Below are 15,691 nucleotides of genomic sequence, written 5' to 3'. Positions count from 1 at the left end.
GAACATATTAATATTAAAGCATAAAAATTTGAATAAAATTTAGAATTATATATTTCACAATACTGATTAAGTATAATGTTTATTCAGACAATTTATAATGTGGTGTACAGGTTTTTTTTTTGTTAAATAAATGAAGGCAAATAACGAACGATATAACCATTTTGTATTGCTGATTTCGTTGACAATCCTCTTTTCTGACGAACTAATTATTCAAAAATACGTTTGTACGAACAATGTGATTTATATACATAACGCTGGTTTACACAATTTCATATAAATAGAACGGCTATTACAAAAAGAGATCGAATTGAGTTTAGAAGTTTTTAGAGAGATTATATTAGTTATTCACGACACCATTTTTGTTCGAGTAATCACAAGGGGGAAAACCCAATTTCATGCTGAAAATGTATAAATGAACCTAAAAATAAATCGGAATACTATTAGCCATTACACATAACATATACAAAATGGTATAAAAAAAAATCTGCCAGGGGAATACGGTTAAACTAATGCAGAAAAATACTTCCATAAATAAAACAACTAATTTTAATTACTAAGCTAATTTTTTATATAGTAGTCTTTCATATTAAAAATAAATTTAATAACTTAGAGAAAAATAAACATTTTATTATTTTACAGAACGAATAAAATTTCATTTTTTATGACTTTTAACATTTTGAATAATTATTATAAATATTTTGGTTGATTTTTTTCATGGACTATAACCTCCCCCCCCCTATATATATATATATATATATATATATATATATATATATATACAGGATGTCCCATATAAAACGCAACCCATCAATCACTCATCCATGAAATTTCAAAAGTCAAGCCTACTCCCCTACTCGTTACAAAAATGGACTCGTCCAACATCTGAACATCGCGGCGACGCAGTAGAACACTACCGATAGTAACAACAATGCAACCATAACGTTCAGTGTATTGCTAGAGACAAGATGGTGTTTTCGCTAGATGAACGTGTTTTCATTGTTGAGTTGTACTTCAGTACGAAATCAGCGGTTGCAGTGCAAGATTTGTTTCGCCATAAGTACCCAGATAAACCAGCATCTAACAAAACATCAGTATTAAGGTTAGTTGCAAAATTTAGAGAGACTGGTTCTGTTAATAACAAGCAACACAAAAGATCTGCGTCAGTGTTGAATACAGATACAGTCACTGAAATCAAAGACCGATTACTCGCCTCGCCAAATAAATCGATCAGACGTTTGTCGGCTGAAATTAATTTGTCTAAATCAACTGTTCATCGGGTGACCAAACAAGTACAATTACGACCTTATCGCATTCAAACGGTTCATCGACTTCTTGAGCCCGACAAAGAAAAACGGCTAGAATATTGTCAACGGTTCCGTCGATTTCTGCGTGAGGGAACTAATGTTATGGATTCGTTATTTTTCACAGATGAAGCACGATTTCATTTGGAAGCTACGTAAACAGCCAAAACAGTAGAATTTGGTGTTGAAAAACCCCACGTTTATCACGAAAAACAATTACACGCCCAACAGAAGTTGGGCGTGTGGTGCGCGATGTCGCGGAAGAAAATAATCTGTCCTATTTTTTCGAGTACACCATTAATGCAGAACGATATCAGGATATTTTATTTCAGTTCATTGCACTCTTGGAAGAGGAAGACAGACACTGCTGGCTACAACATGACGATGCGACATCGCACTACGCAGGTTCAACTTCTGATTTCGTCGAGGAATTCTTTGGTAATCGTGTTATCGGTCGGGGCTTGTGGCCACCAAGATCTCCAGATTTGACTGCGGCGGATTTTTTTCTATGGGGTTACCTCAAACAAAAAGCCTACAGTAACAAACCACGAACACTTGAACGATTGAAAGTCAATATTGAACAAGCTGTATTAAATATCCAGCCACAAACTTTGAAAAAAGTTGCAAGAAACGCTGTAAAAAGAATTGAAGCTTGTATTCAAGAAGATGGCGGCCACTTCCAACAATTACTCTAAATGTAAGGTAATGGATGATAATAATAAAAATTACATTTACATTTACATATGCCTTTTATTATTTCAATACCTATCAATATAAGATTGGGTTGCGTTTTATATGGGACACCCTGTATGTATATATATATAAAACGTAAATATTATTAGTTATATGCACTTTGAAAATTTTAAATACTGTATCCTAGCAGTATGTAAATGTTTAATACAACGCCAATATTAATTAAAATACTGTAGAAATCCCGTGTGTTGAAAATCCGTATTGTTATCCAGATCCGATTTACAGTTCAATCCCTTTTAAATTTAAATGTAATTTGCGGTATTTGGGAGATGATTTCGTTGAACATTTGGTTGTTTGAATGATAACTCAATTTTAGGATAATTTTAGAAAATGATATTATTGTTTTCCACAGTTGATAAAGAACATATAACGTTTACAGATTATAAACACAATAGAACATTTATTGTAATTATTTTAAAGAAACAAAAGCAATTTTTGTGTTACTTTTTTATTTTATTTAGCTTTAATATTTTTTTTAAATGTGTGTGTATTACTGTAGGCTATAGTAACAAAGACTGCGGTACAATTTTTTAACTATATAAAAGCGAATTTTCTTTTTTGGTTAAAAATGTTTACTCTTATAATACTTCATTTTAAATTATTTTTTTTAATTTTGAACTTAATTTCTCCCAATATCATCCAAAATATTGTGTTACAGTTTATGAAATAAAAATGTTTCGCATTTATTGTCAATTTTTCCTACCTTACTAAGTGATTACATTGTTTTAGGTAAAATATCAATAAATTTCTATTATTTTGATTTCACATAAAAAAATATTTTTTTTATTAATCATTATTATCAAAGAATTGAAATGTTTTTAAAAAAAAAAGTTTAAGACTCTTCTCACATCTAAAAAAAAACAGTCTGGGTTGTTGAGAACGATATCATAACTTTATCTGGAGCAGAAGTATTTTAACTTTCCTTTTAGCTTACGAGCAGGAATTTTTATGTTCTTGTTCTTTTCAATTCAATGAATATTCTTTCTTGGCGTTTTGATGTAACGAAGTAAGGAATCTATTTAGAATAACTTATTGTTCTGCAATTCAGGGAAGTATTCTTCAGTATTTCTTGCACTACCTTCTAACTTTCCTGATATTTTTTTGTGAAAATTTATGAGAATAATCTAATAAATTTTTATAACTTCTTGGGGATATCGTGCTTCTAGTATGTCATTCTTTCGCAAGTTATTTTCCTCCAAAAAATTGTTCATTTTTCAATAAACTACCATTCCTAATCTGATGACACAAAGTAAATGTAAATAAGTTAGGAGGATTGATTTCCTTTGGTCTAAAGAAATTATTTAACGATTTATTTTACAAAACTGCATGATTTTTTTTCTTCAAACCAGGCATCAAAAGAAGGGCTGAATTACCGGGTAGAAAAAAAACTGTAAACTACACAGCTTGCTAATTTGAACAAGTTCTAATTAATATGCATGTAAAGACACTAGGGAAGTTTTGCAAAACGACGGAATAATCTAATCGCTTATCATCATAAGCGATTACAAGTTAGTACAGGCTTAGACAGATCCAAATCTCTATTCTGCAGCCGCTTTAGTCATTGCCTCAGTGCCATTGGCTTTTTAGCTGCGGTAGTTAAAAGAGGTTGTGATGTCCCATACCTGAACAGAATATCGGCCAATTTTGCACAATCTGTAAATTTGCTACAGTTTTGTGTGTTAAGTACTGAAGTATTTAGAAGAAATGACTCACGTGCTTGGAAAATATTCTCCTCATTGTACAACAATATTTCAATATATCTGGCCTTGAGGACGCTCCAAGGTCGAGCCGACCGTCTTTCTCTGTGACCGAGGAAAACATTGCGGTAGTACGAAAAATGCTTGAGACTGACATTTACGACCTACCACCAAACAGAGGTGTCGTTGTGCATTAATACATCAGCAGTTCTTGTGAGATATATATTCTGTGAGATCACCTTCAAGTTAGGAACCATTGTACCCTTTATGTACCGAATAACTTGACCGTCGATCATATGCCACGACGTATTTCATGGTGCCCATGAAATGATGAGAAGATTTGAAAATAGAAAATCTCTCTGTTTGAACAGTATTGCGATAGCTGATGAAATTTGGTGGTATTATTAAGAGGCCCGATCAAAGCTCTAAACAAAGTGTGGTATTCGAAGATAAGAAGATGGGGGTGTTAGTAATGTGGGGCTGTTTTCAGACTATCAAGGCACTGTTTGAGAATACAAGTCAGGGAAGAAGAGAATGGTGACCGTATTTTTTAATGCGAGACGAATTTTAGAGCGATTTGTGTTGAAAACTCAAAAGACAGTTACAAGAAAGTGTATACCAAGGAATGCCTGCCTAAAGCTTTCAAAGCTCTCAAGAAGCTGCAACCACTATCAAGGATGGACGTATGGTTTCTTCACTACGAAACGCTGTAAAGTTTGCTTCGAGTACTTGGTCAGAACTAGAATAAAGCTAGTACTTACCCTACTTTCAGTATTTTCAGAACTATTAGTACTTTCCCTATAGTCCTGACCTCGCTCCATGTCACTTCGCGCTGTTCCCCGTACGAAGAACAGTCTGAAAGAGAGGAATTTTTCGAGTGAAGGTGACCTCCTAAGGACTTGATATGATGAGTGTGCCCAGGTCTCCAAAGAAACATGGAAAAGTTACTTTGAAGGCTAGTTTCGAAGAATGGAGAAGTAATGTTTGTGTATAATAAAGAAATTATTTTGAAAAATTATAAAAATAAAGTCGTATTAAAAACCTTTCCTAGTGCCCTTCGTATCACAGACGTAACTTATTAGTTGTTATAGCGTTGTAGTGGTAAGTAAAAAATAACTTTGTTATAGCTATTTCCTTGGTATTTCATCATATGAGATTAGGCAAGTTTTGAAGATATTCTGTGTTATTTATATGATATTTCTCTAATTACAGTAACTTACTTAAATAGTTTAAATTTTTTAAATAAAAAAGAGCGTTAACAAAAGAAAATATATTATTATTATCCTACCCTACTAAAGGGCATTTGCATGTGCGTCAGTGTGTTCGTCCCTCTTAGCTTTAGCGCCGGAATGTATCCATCACTAGCGGAAAATCCCGATTCCTTAGTACATGTCTCGTAATGGTCAGGTGTATACTTGTTATATTATTATACTTCGATATCGGTATATATATATATATATATATATATATATTAGTAATATATTTTTTATTCATGGGATTGTTTTCTTCATAAAATACAGGTAAATAAAAAATGTATCGATCACTAGCGGAAAATTCTAATTCGTTAGCATCAATTTCTGGAGTGAAATTTCTAATTTAACTTTCGTTATATCAATTTTTATCATTCAAAAAGAAATATCTTTACACTAGAGGTAATCAATTTTGGATACTTAATAATCCCATTCCGAAACGCCACCCGCTAGGTGGGCCTAACTGTGGAGGGCACGCCTCTGCAGCTACTATATATACAAGTATATATATTCGATAATTATATTGTTTGTACCTGACTACAAAAATATTTTGCTACAAAAAATAAAAATAAAATATTGACTACAAAAATTTTTTAGACTTTACAAGACCACTTTTCATTTAGATTTACATCTATCATCCTCATTCATCCTCTGAAGTAATACCGTACAGTGGTTTTGGAGGCTAAACCGAAAAAGAGAGACAGAATGCAATTTCATAAAAACTGTTTGATTATATTTTTTTAGTAGATTAGCATAGTTATTTATATTTTTATCCATTCAGTAAAAAAAATTAAATTTTATACTGGTTCTATAGAAATCTTTTTTTTTACAAAAATTTGTTTAAATTAACAAATTTAATTTAATTATAATTAATAATATAAATAAATAAATTCAGATTTAATTAAATATTTAAAATATGAAAATCCAAGGCGTTTTGAGGTATACTTCATACTGTCACATAAGCTTAGTCTATTATATATCTGCGGAGCATGTCTACGGCACGCCTCCGCTTCCGTGCTGGTTGCCCTGGCGGGCGGCGTCTCGGAATAGGATTATTAGGTGTCCCAAATCGATTACCATAGTGTAAATTTATATATATTATTTTTTTTGAGTGATGAAAATTGATCAAGGAAAAGCGAAAAAATATCAGAAAATCTCCCCAACTATATCTGGTTTAGATCGATTTAGGCATCTTTTAAAGATTGCACACTTTCAGCATTTTCATCAAGATCCATAATATCCATATGAAAATTCACTCAATAAGAGAGGTGGAAGGTTAATATAAATTTAATTAATTAATTTATCACTTCCTTGATACAGAAGTTACCATAAAAATCAATAAATCGCTAAGCAGGACATATGGGATTCAAAATTATTCTAATTTTGACATTTCTTGTTTACCATTTGATTTGAACCATGTGTTTTGCCTATATGTATGTTTAATTGTAAGTACAAGGCCAAAAAAATCATATATACGATTCTAAAAGGATAATAGTTAATATTTCGTATCGATTTATTTGTATCGAAAATAGTTGTGTTTTAAGATCTGCTAAAATATTGAATGAATAAATTACGGTAGTAAAACTAAATTATTTTATAATTATTATTCTTATTACTTATTGTGTATAAACATTTAACAGAAAATCGTATGATATTTTGACGGGCAGTATGTTCAATCATGTACGCATGTTCTCAGCTAAGGGGGACGCACACACACACACAAAGACACTGATACAAATTCCCTTTAGTAGAGTAGGATATGCTATTTTAAGGAGTAAGATATACATTTAGTAAGTTTTAAGACCGTATTTTATCAGTATCGTTGCTATTTTACCTTGAATATAATTTATGTTATTATCGAGGACGATAAATCTCAAAGAGTTTTCTAATATAAGTGAAGGGTCAGTTTACTGGAAAAAATGTGAAAGAAATTCCATTTAAATTTTTAATAAAATGAATTAATGTATTTGAAATAAATCTCACTTGAATTAGTTGTTATTAAAGTTGACGGTGCCGTTGTGGTTGTTAAACTAACTGCAATTTCTGATGGTGTTATTTTAGTTGTTACCACCAGAGACGTAACAGTTTGATGTATAGCAGTAGTAACTACTGTTGGTGGTTCGATAAAGAAACCCATCGGAGAACCACCAGCAGGTGGTTCACAGGGGAGACGGCCGCCCTGATTGGGCTCCAGCCCGTACTTGAGCAGTAGGCGAGCCACTTCCACTGCACCTTGCTCGACGGCGACATGCAAGGCATTTGTGAATATAAGTGGTGCAGGAGGACGTGTTGAGGGTGAAGACGATGAACTTGAATCTTCATCTGACCGGTAACCAGCACCGGGGCCCAACCTGAAACAAACAAAGAATTATTTTTAGTATAGATTAATAGATGAAGTTGTGTCAGATAATAGCAAGCGAGTTTAACATAAAAACAGGATCTTACTAGTAATCGTAAGCTGTATATACTGTACTTTGTTGAAAGGATAGAAAGATTGATATTTTAAAAATTGATTTTTATAAAACTATTTAGTACAGAAAGCTTGATGAGCACCTGACCACTGTTTACTGCTGATCATGTTTACTAAATGACCGATATTATATCATAAAAGTTAGCGCTCTCAAATTTCGTATGAATAACTAAGATTTTTAATTTTCCCACTCACTCATATACAGTGTATTTTGTAAATACAGGACATAACTTTGTTATCGGCAGACCCACTAAGGTAATGAGAGAATAACGGCCGTAAGAAATGACCACCGTTGGCAAAAAAATAAAATAACGTAAACAGAATGGTATATTGTAATGATTTGTATTAACTTATAAACTAGATTTTATAAAATACTTCAGTTTAAGAAAATGACGCTGAATAAAAACATACTACATTTCAATGATATAAGTGACAAATTAAAAAAAAAAAAAATAAGATTTCTGTAAGCTTTTACAGTAATCAAAGACGATTTAAATATTAAATAAATTCCTGGAGTATTTTTGGGAATGTATACAAACAAGTTTAATTTATTATATATATATATATATATATATATATATATATATATAAGGTAATAAAAAAATCTGAAATTTTAAATTATTTATCTTACGTTGATACAGATTTGACAATATAAACTGTTTATTCTTTTAAAAAAAATTATCTCATTTGTTCTTTTTTTTATTTTTTAAACTTTCTATATATATATATATATATATATAGAATAAAAAATATATATATAAGTTTAAAAAATAAAAAAAGAACAAATGAGATAATTTTTTTTTAAAAGAATAAACAGTTTATATTGTCAAATCTGTATCAACGTAAGATAAATAATTTAAAATTTCAGTTTTTTTTTATTACCTTATTTTTACATTATATTTCAGAATAACAATTTTATTCTTTTATATTAAGAAATCTTTAAGAGATAATTGGGTTTAAAAAACAACCTAAAGTTTATCTTTTAACATAAAAAAAAATACAAAAAAAATATATATTTGATTACATATAAAAAATTATTTTTTAAAAAAGCTTTTATTTAACTAATATTAACATTAATAAAAAAAAGAAACAAATTACAAAAACCCTCTAAAAAGTAAAGAAATAAGAATTAAATCAAATTGTTAATTTTAAACAAAAAAATATAATATATATTAACAAATATAAAAATGCACTGAAAAGTAAAAAAAATAAATTATATAAATATCTAATAAATAACCAATAAAAAAATGTAGTAATTATTAAATTTTAAAATTAACTTAATGAAAATATTTAGTTAAATAAAAGCGTGGCACAGTTTTTATAATTTATTTAAAACAACACAACATTTATTTTTACAACAATTAATCTTCATTTTCATTTTCAATAACGACGCGAGGACGCGGAAAGGTCTGCTGGAACCTCTCCAGTTGAGACTGACTAGCTACAAGTAACAATCTGGGAAAATGCACCTACTCGCTTTCTTTGTACGTGTTCTCACATAGTTGAAGTTCATCTTCGAATTCTACTTGTATTCTAAGTCAAATTGAACGCACTCTTTCCGCTAAAAGTTTCATTTTAATTAATTACGAATTTTTATTTAATGAATTCATAATTACGATTACAATTATAATAATTAATAATTTTTCAGATTACCGTCAAAATGTAATAACTTTGTGCAAGATTTCTAAATTTAATTTTTATTTTTAATCTTATTAACCCTTAAAGGTCATTTCGGTGCAAATTTGAACCATCAAAGAATTAAAACTTTGATGGTAAATAAGTAAAACTTTATTTACAGATAAATAATGTATATACATATACTAAACAACCTCATTAAACAAAAAATATATTTTAAAATACAGAAAATGTTTATAAATACTTATTCGAAAACATTATTATAAAAACTGTGCCACGCTTTTATTTAACTAAGTATTTTCATTACTTTTAATTTTAAAATTTAATAATTATTACATTTTTTTTGTTTAAATTTCTCCATTTGATTTAATTATTCTTATTTTTTACTTTTAAGAGGGTTTTTCTAATTTGCCTCCTTTTTTTTATTAATGTTAATATTAATATTTGTTAAATAAAAGCTTTTTTAAAAAATAATTTTTTATCTGTAATCAAATATATTTCTGTAATTTTTTTGTGTTTTTCTTTAAGAAAAAAAAAAAGTAAAAATATTTATTTTGACAGATGGAAGTTACCATCTGTACCAAATACGTGTACCAAATTTCAATAATTTTCATACGATAGTTCATGACAAATGAAAATTTTCAACTAAATGCATGAATTTAGCGTAGGGATAGCACGTGGTGGCGTGGAGGTGGGTCACATGAAATTCCGACACATGCTGTATTGTCATCGAAGTTACATACGTGTACCAAATTTCATTGATTTTCATACGATAGATCAAAAGATATAGCAGTTGCAAGATTTGATTATTCCTAAAGCGAGTTAAAAGCTTTTAAAAAATATAAAATAATGAAATTTACCAACCGTGTATAATGAAAATAATAAATGTAAAGATTTTTGCGGAATGAAAAACAGCCGATTCGTTAAGTGCACTAACTATAATTCGGAAGAACAACATTACGGATGTCATTGAAAAACATCCTGTCCACTTTGTACGTTTTAAATCAACGAGGACAGCAACGTATATTTGTATGAACTCCAGGGCATGCTGGTATTGCAGGAAACGAAAGCGCAGATGAAGCTGGCAGAACAGTAACAATCTGTGCTAACTTGAATATAATTTCTGTTCCATAGGCAGATGCTAAAAATTGTCTAAAACAATAAGAAACAGGTAGAGTAATGAAACCCACCGGGTTGGTCTAGTGGTGAACTCATCTTCACAAATCAACTGATTTCGAAGTTGAGAGTTCCAACGTTCAAATCCTTTTAAAGGCAGTTACTTTTATACGGATTTGAATACTAGATCGTGGATACCGGTATTCTTTGGTGGTTGGGTTTCAATTAACTATACATATCAGGAACGGTCGACCTCAGACTGTACAAGATTACAAATTATACAGATTATAAATTAAATTAAATTAGTACAGATTACAAGTGTAAATGAAGATTTACACTTATACAATTCATCCTCTGAAGTAATACCTGACAGTGATTCCCGGAGGCTAAACAGGGAAAAGTGGAATAATGAATGGAGAAGATTAAATATGAAACTAAACGCATTTAAAACTTCTCCATACAAATGGAAGAGCGACGTGAAGCTGACTTGCCGAGAACAAGTGAGGGTGATCAAACTCAGAATCGGTCGGACACAAATAAAAAATTCATATTTGTTAACCGGCGAAGAAAGACCATTGTGTTTGTAATAAACTGCTTATAGTCAAACATCTAATGGAAGAGTGTACCTATTCATAAGGACCTCAGAAGGAGGTTTGTTTTATTGAATAATACTGCTGCTTATTTGAAAAATGGAAAAGAAGAAAATAAATAGTTGCTTATCTGCACGCCAGTGGACTATTAGCAAATTTATAAGGCAGTACAAGTTGTGTTTAAGAAATCAGTGAAGTAGTTTTATTCTATGAATATGGATATTTTTTAATAATGTTGGTATTGTCGAGTTAATAATATTGTTGAGTTTCGTTTTTCAGTTTGTTTTTTGTGTTTTATTTACTGTTTCATTTCAGTATTAGGGCCCTTTACACCCAGTAAGTGTTATCAGTGTATAAATATTTATGAGTGTTTATTGTTATTTTGGTGTTTTTAAATAAAATTTAAGGGCCCTTAACATCCTTACACATGACGAACCTGGTCGTTATTTAAACCCAATGTAACGAAAGCTAATGCCCATAAAAGTCAACGCCCATATAGAAAAAAAAATTAAATAATTGTAAAGTATCTTCACTAAAACTATGGTATTTTAACCATACGCAATTGAATTATATCAAAGTAGTTCAAGGGAACACAAAAAAATATCCTTTATTTCTATTTACGTTTCCTTTCAACTAACGAGAGAATGTAATGTGACAAATGCTACATAGCATTTATTTCTTCTTTGACGGGTTTTGAAACGGAAGAACCGATGGTATTTCTTATAAAGATTGTTGCAAACCGATCATCCAGAAATTTTCATTTTTCTGAAGTGTTATTACTATTTTATGGGCCTTATTATAAGTTCAACGCCTTTTTACTTATAAATAAGTAGACAAGAAAGAACATATAACCAGACAATAATAAACAATAATAATAATACTAATTTTTATTTCTTTGTAAAACGGAATTTATCCTTTGATATATATACATATTTGGCTCTATTTCTCAAAATATATTTATACCTTCCTATCGAAGAAAGGAATATAAATGATACAAACGACATCATATTCTGCAACTATTGAAAAATTAAATCTTTTTTAGATAAAAAAGCAGATAACAAAGTATAAGGAAAGTATACATTCCTGGGATTTATTTTTATATAGTGAAAATATGATGACAAATGAAAAACGTTAAAAAAAATCAAAAATTATATTTTTAACTTTTTTCTGCCCCTATCTCCAAAATCACCGCCTAACAAAATTGTTTGATGTGTCTACATTTAGTATTTTAAATTAAAAATGTAAAAAAAAACAACTGAAAATGTACAACCAATAAAAATGACAAAATATTTGGTTTTTTGAGGTGGGGGGAATTATGATGAAATTTTATTGTAATATAATTAATTATTAAAACTTTAAAAATAACAATTCAAAAAATTGTTATTTTTAAACTTTGATCGGCTTCCCTACCACTCTTTCACTGTTTAGCCTCCGGAACCACCGTAAGGTATTAATTACTTCAGAGGATGAATGAGGATGATATGTATGAATGCAAATGAAGTGTAGTCTTATACAGTCTCAGGTCGATAATTCCTGAGATGTGTGGTTAATTGAAACCCAACCATCAAAGAACACCAGTATATCTGTATTCACATCCGTATAAAACTGTTTTTACTAGGATTTGAATCTTACAATTCTCGACTTCATTGCAAATCAGCTGATAAAACATTTTCTTCGCCGATTATTTTCAATTGATAAAAATTTATTTTTGTTTTGGCACAAAAACTAAAAAAATACCAATTCTTTTAGATTGTTTTTTTACCGACCTATATACTTTACCGTTATAGCTGTAACAGCTTACATCGTTGTGGTCAGAAGAGTAATAAACTTAAAAACGAAATTATAAACACTTTTTGTACGAATTCTAAATGAGCACTCGTATTTATTTTTAGAAAGAAAAATTGTAAATAGAAATTGGAAAATAATTTTTCAGTTTTCTCGTCCATAAAACCTGTTTTTAGGAGAGTATTTAACATCATGAATTTATTGATTCCTTTTGGTACAACAAACAATATGCGTTGAAATTAATCCTGAAGAAATACTCTGTACATAATAAGATTACTTATACGGGGCTAAATTGGTAGAAATCAATTTAATTTCCAATTCTTTTAAGTATTTAAATTGTGTTTTTTAACTCTTTTTTTAATGAACTTTTTGTAATTTGTCAGACAATTACGATAATATGATTATAAGTAATATTTAATTTAATTTAAAAGAATAAATAAATAATAAGTAGATAATTATTTGCACAAGATATTTTTATAACAAAAGCAGCAATAATTACAAAACTAAAAAGTTTCATAATTATTGCTGGTTTATGTTTTGGTAACATTGAACAAGAAAAAAGTTTTTTTTCTTTTAATATTAGTGTACTTGACATCTACACTTTTTAATGAGGCAATTAGATGGTGTGTTCTTACATCTGAACAATCTCTACGAAAACAATGTCTGTTTATAATACAACATGAAGTGGAAAAGTTAGAGGTACACCTTAAAATCAAAATAAAAAAAATAAGAAACAAAGTAAAAATAATAAAAAAAAAAAAACTTTGGAAATATACTGCTTTAATTTCCTTTAGAAAAAAAAGTAACAGAAAACAAAGGAGAGAAAGAAACTAGAACCAAAGTAATAAAATTAATATGTATTACATTTTCGTAATATAGAAAACCAAACGTGATCACTTTATTACTAATTCAATAAAATAAGTATTAATTAACAACATTAACGCCAAGTAAACTACCAAACCAATTCGGATGAATCATTACTATTTTCCCTCCAGGTTTTGAGACCTGATTCTGGTTCTCCATCAAAGATTAGGGGGACATCTTTTAGGAAATTCCGATTAAATCAGGGGCCCCTCCAGAGGGGCGTTGACTTTGAACATGGCATATTTAACGCCGGAAATACGTTTAAGAATAGATGCCCACATCTACATTATAGTAAAACTTCTGAGTTGAGTTATGACGTTTTTTTAGTAATTAGGATGTGTATCAGTCAGGGGAAAGTTGTTTTCGGCCATGAAAAGATATTGGCCATTTGGGTATTGGCCGTTTGGTTGGTTGTAATGGAATGCTCTTATAATATATATTCTAAGATGGATACGTAAACATTCGTCCTTTTTGTTTTTCCTGTTTAGCCTCCGGTAACTACCTTTCAGATAATACTTCAGAGGATGGATGAGGATGATATGTATGATTATAAATGAAGTGCAGTCTTGTACAGTCTCAGTTCGACCGTTCCTGAGATGTGTGGTTAATTGAAACCCAACCACCAAAGAACACCGGTATCCAAGATTTAGTATTCAAATCCGTATAAAAATAACTGGCTTTACTAGGACTTGAACGCTGGAACTCTCAACTTCCAAATCAGCTGATTTGGGAAGACGCGTTCATCACTAGACCAACCCGGTGGGTTACGTAACCATTCGTCCGATTTTCACGATCCATACTGGGTGTGTAAGTAAGTACTGTAGGTTGAAAGTTAATTGTTGCACGTATCAGGAGTGTACCTGATGGGTGCAACAATCCTCGATTAATCTGAAACTCTCATCACGTGAGAACCAGATGACCGATTGCTTTCAAATTTGCAGGATACATTTACGTCATCCCAGGGAAGGTTTTAAGCAGTAGGAAGCCCTAGAGGGTTCCTTTGAGGGTTACTTCGAGGGTGAAGTTGTGAAGTAAAAATATTCATTAAAAAAAAAAAAATAATAATCATTACTTTATTATATTTTCCCCATGGCGACAGAAATAAGTTATCAATTTTTCTTCGTGAAAGGTGTTTTTACTTTAGCTACCACAGTTACTACTATTTCTGTCTTTTTAATTTAGTTTCTTTTTCAGATTTCTATAAAGCCTGAATATTTTAATTAAAATACTTTAAAACGCGTTTCGGAGTACAGTCATTCTCAAAACTAATTTAGCCTCATTTGCAGGTTTCAAGAAGTAGGTACTCCGAAACGCTTCAACCTCAAATGTTAGAGTGACAATGCTAGGAAAGGCAGAAAATAGCACTCAAATCGAGTTTAATTGTTATTTGTTAATATTGTTATACTACACGGGGTTCAAGAGGTGGAGCGTCCTGTAGTAGGCCTCAGGAATTCCCTGGCTTCCCTCAGGCGTACGGGATCACCTGAGGTGACCCAGGCGAACAGGGTTCGCTTGAGCCGACAGAAGCCTCAAGGGTCCAGCTTGAGAGATCGTCTAGTATGTTTGTAAAGGGGCACACACGAGTTCTGTTGATTCAAGCAACTTAAGAAAGATAGAGCTGAGTGAGAGAGAGGAAAAGAAAGAGAAAGGGTGAATGAGAGGTAAAGAGAGATAAAAATACACCGGGGAATACAAATTCCCCGTCTGGATCATGAAAATCGGAAGAATGTTTGGGGATCAATTTTATAGTATCACCCCATTAAAAACTGGTAGATTCCTCCATCATCCATCCACAAATCAAATTTAATCAACATTAAATCATCGTCCAGTTCAAATTTAATCATATTTTCCTAAGATAGTTTACGTATAGTTAACAAAACTGATTTTAAAGATTATCTTGGGACTTTGACAGATCAGACACATTATTAACTGGTCTTCGATTGTTTTATAAAACTTTTCAATAAATATAAGACTATTTTGAATGTTAATCGATGTTTTAATCTTACAAAATCTTGTTCTGTTTAAATAAATAGTAAATAAAACTTAGGTAAAATTCATATTTTGAAATCATTAAAATATAAAGCAGGAATTTAAATTAACTGACTAATACCTATGAAATCTAGAAATTTAATATTTCATTACTTCTTAAAAATTAAGAATAAATTTTATTTTTTTAGTTTATCTATTCATATAATATCTCTCCCAATTTTCTCAAGAGAACAAGAATTTT

General features: G+C 30.4%; 1 protein-coding gene across 3 annotated transcripts in view; it reads right to left on the bottom strand.

Annotated features, from left to right (window-relative positions):
• Positions 1-15,691, bottom strand: part of LOC142325503 (1-phosphatidylinositol 4,5-bisphosphate phosphodiesterase epsilon-1-like) — a 1,691,101-nt gene that overhangs the window by 926,423 nt on the left and 748,987 nt on the right. For all 3 annotated transcript variants that reach the window (XM_075367353.1, XM_075367348.1, XM_075367349.1), the window contains one exon: positions 6,985-7,352. In XM_075367353.1, the coding sequence (XP_075223468.1) occupies positions 6,985-7,352 (368 nt within the window). The remainder of the gene's footprint in view (positions 1-6,984; positions 7,353-15,691) is intronic.

Source organism: Lycorma delicatula, chromosome 5 (genome assembly GCF_047948215.1).
Source record: "Lycorma delicatula isolate Av1 chromosome 5, ASM4794821v1, whole genome shotgun sequence".
Classification (NCBI taxonomy): domain Eukaryota; kingdom Metazoa; phylum Arthropoda; class Insecta; order Hemiptera; family Fulgoridae; genus Lycorma; species Lycorma delicatula.
This window is presented reverse-complemented; position numbering and strand designations above follow the sequence as displayed.